General features: G+C 45.3%; 1 protein-coding gene across 1 annotated transcript; it reads right to left on the bottom strand.

Moving 5' to 3' along the window:
• Positions 1–5,029: 5,029 nt before the first annotated feature.
• Positions 5,030–11,222, bottom strand: LOC6580703 (toll-like receptor 7). The gene has a single exon (XM_002006470.4). It carries the CDS (start codon positions 10,805–10,807, stop codon positions 6,470–6,472), a length of 4,338 nt encoding a protein of 1,445 aa, XP_002006506.1. The 5' UTR covers positions 10,808–11,222; the 3' UTR covers positions 5,030–6,469.
• Positions 11,223–11,535: the final 313 nt, after the last annotated feature.

The raw sequence follows: 11,535 nt of genomic DNA, 5'->3' as shown, positions 1-11,535 counted from the left end.
AGAGTGACGGAGTTTGATTTGCGCGCTGTTACAGTGAACTACTCACCTCCTGGGCTGTTGTTTATGTGTCTAATGGCAAAACTGAAAGCGGAAAACTGAAAACTGTGTCGTGCGCATATCATAGATAAATATATACCTACATATATATACTTGGGTAATACATAAAGCTGTGCAGTTACCAAGGGAGCCGGCGTTTATTATACAGATTTATTTGCCTATTTCTGTGCGCGGAACGTGACAAAAAGCTCGTTTTACTATATATGATAAAAATACATAAAAAAGAAGCAGAAAATGCCCAGCAGCAACAAACTGAACATACACAAATGTATCTATGTAAATATATATATATATATATTTATCTATATAGTATGTATGTGCTTGACAAGTCAGACTAAAGTAAATGTTTATGCCAAATGTTTTGGCCCACATTTTGTGCAGACATTTGACATCCGAAATTCCATCTTCGACTTTTTTTCCTGCTTGTGTTTGTGTGTGTGTGTGTGTGTGTCTGTGTCAAAGCAAACCTTTTTTATTACATTTAAATAATTTGATTGTAAGTGCTGACAGGGTCCGGTCGAAGCGTTTAAACTGAAAACCTTTTTATTGTTATTATACGCTTTCGTTATTTTTTTCTTTCCTTCACTCGGTTTTTTTTTTTTTTTTTTTCGCAACAGTTTTCAATTCAATTTAATTCACTTTGCGCTCTGTGCGAGCCTCAGATACATTTGCTACAGATACATTTTCTTATTTAATTTTTTCCTTGCCGCCTTTCGCTTGTGTACTCGGTTTTATTTCTTGCAGCATAAAAATTTATTATCATAATAAGCAGGCGAGCCGAAAAGGCCCAGCTTCCCATATGAGCAATACATGTACATATACATCTATATAGATATAGATATATATTTTCTCTTTTTACTCCTTTGTTGTTGTTGTTTGTTGCTGCAACCCTCAAATGTTTTTTATGTCTGTTGTTTTTTTGTTTTGATGGAAATTCGATATTTGCAACACGTATTGAATTTTGATCAGTGCCTAGTAAGTAATATACCCCATCCATATATCTCGAGCAACATTTTTTGTACTTTTCTGTTTTTTGTGTTTTTTTTTTCTCTCTCCTGCCTACATTGATTTAAATCGCGTGAAACTAATTCGGTCGCTATTGATTTTGTCTGCCAAGGCGAAATGTAGCACAACTGAGCCGCAGATGCGTATCTGCAAACAATTAAGAAAATTGTTAAATGAATTTTACGTAAAGAACAACAACGAAATTCCATAGCTCAGCGCACACACACACACACACACACACACACACACAAACACAGAAACTTGCTTCAACTGCTGGCACAGTAGCTGCTCATGTCTTCTGCCATTTGTATCTATGTAGATACGCGCATTTAGTGGAGGGTTCCGCAGCCTGCGTGTGTGTCTCCCTCTCTCAATGTGTGTGTGTGTGTGTGTGCCCATGCATGCGCTGTTTCTTTGTAGGTTTTTGTGTGTAATTCTATTAGTTGTTGCAAGTTTGTTGTATGTGTGGCACGGCTCTCTTTTGACGCAAACAGCCAACGACAAACCTCAATGAAAGCAAATTAAAAAACTTTTGCCAAGTGCGGAAGGGCAAGCGCTCGGGCTTCCCATTGAGTTAACAAACGAACGAGCACTAGTAGCTGTGTCCCCTCTCTTACTATTTATTGCAAGAATCGTTTTGTTAACCGGCAAAACGAGTGAAACTGTTTCTACTTTTTCATTTTTTCGCCGTACCTCTATTTTTTAGCCATAGCTGTAGCAGTAGCAGAGTAGTTCCTGTGAATTCTAGCTGAAATGAAGAGAGAGTCTAGTGGGTTGTGCTCTAATAGTAATTAATTACTTTCGAAAATTCTTTGAATTACTATTTTCATTACAATTGCTTTTGCCAAAGGGAAAGCAAACTGATTTCAGCGCTTTAATTATTTTTGAAATATTTTACTAGGTAAGTATACGTTTATACATCTATAATTAAATACTGTATATATACAAACAAAATTATCTTCATTATCTATACAGAATATTTAAGCTAGCTAGTTTATATGCATAGACTTATATTTATTATAATACTTTCTAGAGGGAGCTTAGGAGTATACAATAAATGTGATACTACTTTAGCTATATATTTTATAGGAGTTTGAAAACAAAATATGTACCATATGTTATTTTAAAATATATCGTATGAGTATAAAAATATAATAAACATCATATGAAAATATATCAGAAAGATATGTATATATATAATATATATAAAATTGATTTTATTTTAAATTTTAATTATATATTAGATCGTATTGTATATATTGGATTGTATATAAAAATGAAATAAAATCAAATAAATATTAAAAAATAAAATTTGGATATAAAAATATATAATATTTACGTAATTTTTATTATTTATTGTAAAATTAAATGCAGTTCCCATGAACTATTAAATCTTTTGACCGCAATAGCAAATTGATGACCTCTTATTCTTCTATATAAAAATATATTCAAGGTCACACCTCTCATGGGCATTCTGTGCATTATATCTTCCATTCTCATGATAGTCTGACGCACGGCATAGTAAATCATTCCTCAAGCATAATAGGAATCTAAAGAAATGGCATATCTTATTTAAGGTCAATAACTTAAGTTGATGCTAAAAAGTAACTTTGTCAACTGGATACCATTAGACATTGTCAATTCTCCAGTTTAAAGAACAATTCATATATTTTTTAAATGTAAGCTATGATTTTTTTAAGTTTAAGTACTTTTTTCCTTTTAGCGCGTTTCCACTGTGCCGTCAACTTGTGCACATCAAAAGTAGCGCCTACTGCTTACTTACTCAGCTCTTTTTCACTTTGGTAGCACTCGAGAGGCTGAGCTTGGCATAAATGCCAAAAAACCATCATAGAGAATGTGCCTAAGCGACTATGTGAAGCGTGTGTGAGTGTGCGAGTGTGCAAGTGTGTGTGTGAGTGTATTTGCTACCCTTCAATTTGATGCAGAGACATGCCGTCATTTAGGCAGACAAAACACTCCGCAAACCCAACAGACTGACTGACTGACAGTCCGACCAGACAGACTCTAACCGACCGAGAGCAACAACCACTGCAGAACTACTAGGTGGAAGAGCGAGAGAGTGAGAGAGTGGGAAAGAGAGGCAGCTAGACGAATGTCTGCAGTGCGAAGCGCATTTGTATTTTCATTTCATATATATGTACATATAACATTATATAGATATATATTTTATAGAGTGGGGGAGAAAACAAAAAATGATTTATCACTTTGGTGCGGCGTGTATCTGAGTTACGTTTGCTCAGTTGACTTTGACAGGCCGCCGACTGCGTACGGCACAGCATCAGCCTCAGCCTCAGCCTCAGCCTCTCTTGCACCTCTCCACGCTCTCCCACATCAGAGGCAGAGGCAGAGCCAAAGGCACCGCTGCCCCTTGCTCCACATAGTTGGCCGCACTGCGTGAGGATTACAAAACAGCAACTCATGTGCATGATGAATTAAATTAGCAAAAAAAAAATATATATATATAATAATAATAAAAATAAAAAACAAAGAAAAAAAAAACTGAAATAAAAACCTGCCTGAACATTTTTAAAATACCTAGCGCAACTTCATCATCATCTATTATGATGATCATTATTAAAATATGAAAACAAAAAACTCGACATGTTTTTTCTATGATTATAAACGCTTTTCATGAGCACGCAAACCTGCCCCAACATTGAATGGAAGGAGTCAGGGCAATATATTATATTGTTTTTATATGTATATTGCAAAAGGGTTTTCAGCTTTCAAATTTTGATAGAAAATGATGTCTGACTTATTCACTTTCATGGAAAATCTGAAATGAATTGGACAGAGCTGACGAGTCTGTTGCAGACACTTTGCAATCTTTTGGCTCAAAATATTTATACTCACCAAAAACAAAGAGGTGCTGAAAAAGTAGAATTTATAATCCATGCACATTTCCCTTAGCCGTTGCCCAACACTAAAATAAATGCAATTTTTGTTTTTAGTTTTTAAAAAAAGGTTTTTCATTTCATTTTCCATGTTGCTTTTGTTTGCTTGCGAAACAGAAAAATATCTTTGTTTTGTCGTACATAGATGTATATAATAGTTACATATATATATAATATATATCTATATGATGTATATCAATATATAAATAGTTATTCACAAGAATTCGAATTATTCATAGAGTACATTATGTAAGAGTGGCATTAAATGATAACTTAAAACGTAGCATTCTTTTAATCATATATCATATAATATAATACAAAATAAAAATAAATAACAGTTTTGGGCTTTCATACTGGTACAAGTGTTTGCTTCTCCTCTATCTCTATCTCTCTCTATCGCTCTCTCTATCTAACTAACATCGGCTAGCTCCTGCTAAAGTATTTTCTTGTTTGTTTATATGCTGTTTAGTTTGAAACTGTTTTGCTAAAAATTGTATGACGAGTAGGCGAGTTTACGATCCAAAATATGACATATACATATACTTATATATATATTTTAATATTTTCTCTTTTACTTTGTTGCTTTGAAATAAATGCTCATAAGTGTTGGTATCTTTTCTCATGTCGTACTTTCTATAGGCAGTTGTTAAACATTTACTCTTGTGTGTGTATCAGTGTGTGTGTGTGTGTATATAAAGTTTATCTCATATAGTTTATATATATAATATCAGTTAGTATCTATTTTCTTTAGTTTTTTTACAGTCACATATATATTTAGTATATATTTTAGTATATTTAGTATTTATATTGTGTATACGCCATGTAGTTGTATCTTTGCAAATGCTTTAACCCATTTATTACTCAGCTATTAATTATCATTATTATTTTTAAGTATCTGTATTATTATTACAATATTTTGGTAAGCGTAAATGTTTAAAATGAGCTTTACTGCATAGTTTTATATATATGTTGTTTGCTAGCTAATTGTTTAATGCTTATTTTCATTTTTTTCTTTTTTTTTTTTTTTTTTTTTTTTTCTTCTTTACACAAATTTCAAACTTTCTGCTTGTGTGTGTGTGTGTTTGTGTGTGAATTAATTGTAGGAGACTACGTATTTGCAGTGGCATTTACTTAGACTTACGCATATATCATTAGGTATGTATATAACTATTTTAGGCATATCCAGTGTGTTTATGTTTGTTTATATACAAGGATCTACGCTTTTAGAAGGGAGTAGAGACTATAGAGCGGAGCAAAGAGACATCTTAGACTTTCTTTTATCAATTTTTATAAGTAGTTAAGCGATAGAAAATAGTTGTGGAAACCTTTTCGTCAGTCAGAAGAAGATGTGCGAAAATAAAGAACTTTTGCAATGGGCGTAAATTCATTTTGAATTAAGTAAAGTTTCAAGTTTAATAAATATTAAAAGCCAGTCTCTTTATAAGCTGAATATAGGAGTTGAAAATAGCTTAAGTAAAGTAAAGTAAATTGATCAAGCAACATTTGCATTAGGCGCCTACGCAAATATCTCACACTTTGGAAATAGTTTGAGCTGCGAAATCAGTTGGGTTGACGGCACATTTCATAAATCTAAATCTCATTCTAGTTATTTGTTGCTCTAACTGATTAAAAGCACATTAAAAAGTTAGTGCTGGCAAATGCACTAAACGCATTTTCCCAGCTCAAAAGGGAAAATGAACAAACGAGCGAGCCAACGAATGACTGAATGAGTGACTGAGTGAATGAATGAAAAGTTTTGTGCAACTCGACAGAGCTGCAACTTTTTGGGGGCAAAAACTTGACTTTAGCTCTCTCTAGCAAAACACAACACCAACTTGACATTGCCTCGCCGGGACGCAGCCTGACTCTCGCTCAGCACAATTCATGCAACACATGCGTCTTCTTACATAAACACACATGATGGCCGCATACAAACGAATGCGAGTGCAACTGTATTCTGTATCTTTGTATCTGCAGTCGTGTGCCTCCATGCATGTGTGTATGTGTGTGTGTGTTTAATGTACTTGGATTTATGTTTATACAGTGCACTAAAATGACTTTACACTGGGTAAACAAAATATTTGTTACGCTGCGCGCATTTCCGGGGGAAAATTGGGGGGTAGAGCTTCCCTATTGTGTGTTTCAGTGTTTCTCTGTTTTTCTTTGGGGTTTTTGTTTAACTGCAATATTTTGGACTCGAGACAGAATTTATAATTTGCCCCCAACACTCTCACTCTCTCTGCCTTTCGCAAACTCTAACCCTACATAGTTCTCTCTCCCTTTTCCATGCACACTTTGCTGTATGTCTCTCTCCCTTTCCCTCTCTCTCTTCCTCTCTCTTCGCTTCTCTCTTAATTTTAGCTCGCACATATTTTAGTAATTAAAATCATGCACCAGGAACCAGTCCCTATAGAAATCACTGTCACTCTGTCCAACTGCTGGACAGGCATGCACCTCTACCTCTCCCTCTCTCACTCTCTCTCTCTCTCTCTTTATACCAGATACGCCTGCACATGTGGACCTTGCTGTTGACCACTCGCCTGCTGCTGCTGCTGTTGAGGATTGGGCTTGACCGCTGTGCTGGGATTCAGTGTGCCCGCATGTGGCGTCTGCAGCTGCTGCTGCTTGGGCTGTGGCCGCCAGGTCTGTGCCCGCTGCTGGGAGACCTCGGCACTAGCTGCTCCAGTCGCTGCCGGCATCATTAGCATGTGCTGCTCGTTGTCCAGCGTGGAGTAGTCCGAGTCGATGCTGGAGTAGATGTGCTCCGAGGGCGGACGCATGCCGTGATGCTGATAGTACTGCGCATGCAGATGATGGGGTCCGCCCGGATTGACGCCCACGCCCACGCCCACGCCCACAGCCTCCGCCCGTTCGCCGCGTCGCTGCGGTCGTGGACTGGGCGTGGCCGTTGTGGCCGTCGAATAGTTCTGCTCGGCTGCAGCCACCGAAGCGGCAGCAGCAGCAGCAGCAGCCGCCTCCGCCGGTCCACAGTAGGCAGGAGGCGGCGCCTGGCGGTAGAGCAGGCCCGGGCTGGCCGGCTGCTTGATGCGCTCGTGGTTGTGGTCGAGCGTGTAGTTGTTGCCCCGGTAGGTCGGGTAGTCCACGGGCAGGGCGTAGCGCAGCTTCTCCCAGAAATGGCGATCGGTGCGGCGAATGCGATGCACCGCCGAGGTCTTCAGATAGGGCAGCAGCTCAATGTCGCTCTCCGCCTCGAAGGCCACCTCCGGCTCCTCGATGATGACCAGCTTCTGCGGCCGGCCGCGCAGCGCGTCGTGCAGGGATCGGCGCAGCTCGCACCTGGACCACTCCGTCTGCAGGAAGTTGCGTGTCAGCAGGATGACCACACGCCGGGACACGCGACTCGCCTCCAGCAGCTGGTAGTGGGTGGCATCGTGGGCCAGGTCGCGGTGCTGCAGGCACACACGCAAGGCCGGCCGGCCCGTCTCCAGCTCGCTGGCCAGGTGCTGGCACACGAACTCCGAGTCCTTGGCCGAGTGCAGCAGCAGAGCGTCGTACAGCTTCTCCGACTCCTCGCAGCGCGGCCCAAACACACGCACGCCGTAGTGTGCGAAGAGCCAGATGCGCAGCGACTCCCTGAACACGAACACAATGATGATGACGACGAGCAGAAAGACGAGCGCCAGGGCGGCGGCCAGCAGCGGTATGTAGGACTCGGGAATGCCGTGCTGCAGCATCGAGCCGCCCGAGTAGTAATCCGTGCAGGCGGCGCCCGTCGAGTTGAAGTCCAGTTCGCGCTTCTGGGTGCCCGCCGCCGTCGAGCTGCTCTGCTCGTAGGCCGCCGTATTGGGCGCGGCCATGCAGTAGATGTCCTGGGCGTCCTGCACAATCAGGGCGTTGTCGGCCACGTAGGAGGTGAGCGCCTGCAGGAACTGACAGCGGCAGCTCCACTGGTTGCGGCCCAGCCAAATGGCGCGCAGCCGCTGGCCAAAGTGCGTCGCGTGCAGCTGCCAGATGGGCAGGGTGACCAGCCGGTTGCCGTCCAGGCGCAGCAGCTCCAGGGAGACCAACGGCGCCAGCGTTCCGTTGCCAATGGTGGCCAGTTGGTTGTTCTGCAGGTAGAGCTCCTTCAGGGCGGACAGCTGCTCGAACTCGTAGCCGTGCAGCGTCTGCAGGCGGTTGTCGGAGAGCTGCAGCAGCTGCAGCGTTGCCAGACTGGCGAACGTTCGATTCTGTATGGACGCCACCTGGCTGCCGTTGACGTAGAGGGCCTTCAGGTTCTTGCGCCCGATGAACGCGTGATTCTTGAGCACGGGAAAATTGTTGCCATCCAGGTAGACGATGCTCGAGTCCATGGGCACGCGGCGCGGCAGCTCCATGGTCAGCTGGTTGCCGCAGTCGACCACGTTCGTGGACCAGATCTGATCGTGGTAGCAGGTGCAGTTGTGCGGGCAGGTCATCTCGCAGTCGCAGGCATCGAAGTCGCAGCAGTGGCACAGGGCGAAGCAGTGCGACTCGTAGCGGCAGAGGAAGTCCTGCGGCCGCAGCGCACTCAGCGGACGCACTGCAGCACCGCGGGCATGCGGCATCACGCACTCAATGTTGGGCATGTCCATGACGCGCGGATGCTGCCGCGTAGTCAGGTTGTTGATGCGCTGCAGCCAGTCCATGGTGCAGTCGCACTCGAACGGATTGCCGCCCAGGTAGAACTCGGGCAGCGGCTTCGGCGCCAGCACCGGGGCAATGCGCAGCTGCTGGAGCTGCAGCTTGCTCAGCTGATTCGCATAGAGATCGACGCGCGCCAGATTCGCTTTGTCCACAAAGGCATTGGGCAGCACGTTGCCAATCAGATTGTTGTTGATGAACAGCAGCTCGATGGTGTTGGGAATGGACATGGGTCCGATCTCCGTGATGCGATTGTGGCTGGCGTCCAGCGTCTTCACGCGTATCTCCTCCTGCAGCTTGTAGTAGTTGCCGAGCGCCTCGATGTAGTTGCCGTGTATGTCCAGCCACTTCAGGTTGGAGGGGATGAAGGCGTAGTCGAACCAGACCAGGTGATTCTCCGACAGATTCAGCCAGAGCAGCGAGACCAGCGTGGCAAACACTCCATTGATATCCGAGAGGAAATTCCGATCGAGGCGTATGGCCTCCAGCTCGTAGTTCTTATCGAACGCGCCACGCTCGATGCTCTGGATGCGATTCTTGGCCAGATTCAGCACACTCAAGCGGGGCAAGTCCGCAAACATGCCCACCGTAATATTCCCGATATGATTGTCTATCAGACGCAGTCCGGTCAGCTGGTGCAGATTCTTGAAGCTCTGGTTGTCGAAGGTGCGTATCTGATTCTCGCCCAGGTCCAGGGTGCGCAGCATGGCCAGATCCTGCAGAGCGCGCGGCACCTCGTTCAGCTGATTGGAGCTCAGGTCGAGCTCCTTCAAGTCCGAGCAGTTCTTGAACACGGCCGGCTCCACGACGCTGATCAGATTGTTGTTCAGCGTCAGCTTGGAGAGCACATAGAGTCCATTGAAGAGCTTGTCGTCCAGCGTGTGCAGACGGTTCTCGGCGAGATTGAGGGTGTGCAGATTGTAGAGGGGCAGGAAGGCATTGTCCTCGATGTGGCCAATCGAATTGTTGCGCAGATTCAGGATCTGCAGGAAGTACAGCTCCTTGAAGGTGCGATAGTCGATGCGGGTCAGCGCATTATGAGCCAGGTTGAGGACAATCAAACGGATGAGGCCCGCAAAGGTGGTGTTGTCCACGTGGTTGGAGGTCAGCTGGTTGCCCGACAGATCCACCACGAGCAGCTGCTCCAGCCGATGGAACAGGCCCTTGGGTAGCTCGTAGAGCTCATTGTTCTGCAGGTGGATCTCACGCAGCTCCTTGCTGCCCGCGAACAGCCCCTCGGGCAGCGTCTCCAGATGGTTATTACTGAGATTAACAATGCGCAGCGAGGCCAAGCCAGCCAGCGCCTCGCCCGACAGCTCCGATATATTATTGTGCTGCAGATTCAAGTGCTGCAGGCGCCGCAGCCGCGAGATGCCCCAGCTCTCTGTGATGGAGCGCAGCTCGTTGTAGCTCGCGTCGAGCAGTTGCAGCTCGCTGCCGCTGCTGCTGCCGCTGCCACTGCCACTGGCACCGCTGGCACCACCGTTCGCACCACAGTTCATGTCCGCAAAGCCCAGCTGCTCGGCGGTGCGAATGCGATTGCGTGTCAGGTTGAGCGTCTGCAGATTGCCCACGGGGCAGAGGAAGCCGCTGGGCAGGGCACGCAGATTATTGTCGCTGAGGTCCAGCTCCGTCAGCTGCTTGAGGCCGTTCAGCGAGTCGGGATAGAGCTCCAGCGCCTTGGCCGGGCCCCATTCGGCATTGCGTGTGCTCAGCTTGAGGGCCTTGAGCGTGGTGAGGCCCTCGAATGCATTGTTGGGCAACTGGAGCAGCTTGCAGGACTCCAGCCGCAGCGTGTCCAGCGTCTGCAGGCGGGCGAACACCGCCACCGGCAGCTGCGACTCGAACAGATACAAATCGCTGCATTTGATGGTCAATTGGCTGCTGCCATCGGCGCCTTGCAAGTCGAGGCAGGGCTGTCGTTCGATCAATCGCAGTGAGCAGTGAACGGAACTGGTGCCGTTATACGTCCAGGTGCACTGATTGTTCGGCCCGCTGTGCACCGGCGCCGGCGAGGAGGCGGCCATTGGCTGCGCGGCGGCCAGCAGGGAGCTGTAATCACTGGACAAACTGACGCTGGAGCCGAGCATGGCGCTGGCCGCGTTCTTATCGCTGGCATCCTTGGGCTTGGGCGGCACGGCGCCCAGGCAGCCGGCGCAGCCAGCGAGCAGGAGCAGGCTCAGCAGCAATAGCAGCCGCAGCTCCATTGAATTTTCGGGCTTCGCTTGGAGTCGGGATGGGGGATTTGTTCAGTTGCCTAATTAGCTGCGTTTTGCTCAATTTTCACGTTACTCGTTTTCTCGCGTTTCACTCAGTTTTTCATTGAAATTGACATTTTTTGTAAATTTGTTTTTCATTTATTATTATTTATTTTGCCACTGCACTTGTTCAATTATTCTTGAATTATTGCTTCATTAATTTTTATAATTCACTTCACTGTATTTCTTTTTTTTTCTGTTGTATTCACTTCATGTTTTCGGCTTACAATTTCTCAACTCTCATTTTCAACGTTTGAAACGCTTTGCGATTTTATTTTATTCTTTTTTTTTTTTTTTGTGGATTTTTAACTGAATTTTGTGCGTGCTTCACACGTCCGTACCGTACGGCGCTCGCACTCGAACTGTTTGTTGGTTCGCTAAGCCAACTGGCCGTAGACCGATAGGAAAATCCATCCAACAGCCGAATAACTGCAAAGACGAAACAACGTGTAGTTTACGCACGCAGAGAGCGAGAGAGAGAGAGAGAGAACGTGCGACTGAGTAAAGCGCGACAGTCACGAACGAAGGAGGCGCATGTGCTCGTCGGGTGGGTTTTGCCTAAGAAACGAACCCAACTAACGATAATATCAAAGAGCGCTCGCATGCTTACGCTCTGGCCCGCTCTCTCGTTCGCAGTCGCTCCCTCTCCCGATTTAGTTACTAAAACTGCCGCTGCA

The sequence above is a fragment of the Drosophila mojavensis genome, unplaced genomic scaffold, assembly GCF_018153725.1.
Source record: "Drosophila mojavensis isolate 15081-1352.22 unplaced genomic scaffold, ASM1815372v1 contig_81, whole genome shotgun sequence".
NCBI classification, from domain to species: Eukaryota; Metazoa; Arthropoda; class Insecta; order Diptera; family Drosophilidae; genus Drosophila; species Drosophila mojavensis.
The sequence above is the reverse complement of the archived record's forward strand: the minus strand, read 5'-3'. Positions and strand labels throughout refer to the sequence as shown.

Bases quoted from the DNA above. Each gene is read 5' to 3' on its own strand.
- LOC6580703 (XM_002006470.4), bottom strand. From the start codon at position 10,807: ATGGAGCTGCGGCTGCTATTGCTGCTGAGCCTGCTCCTGCTCGCTGGC.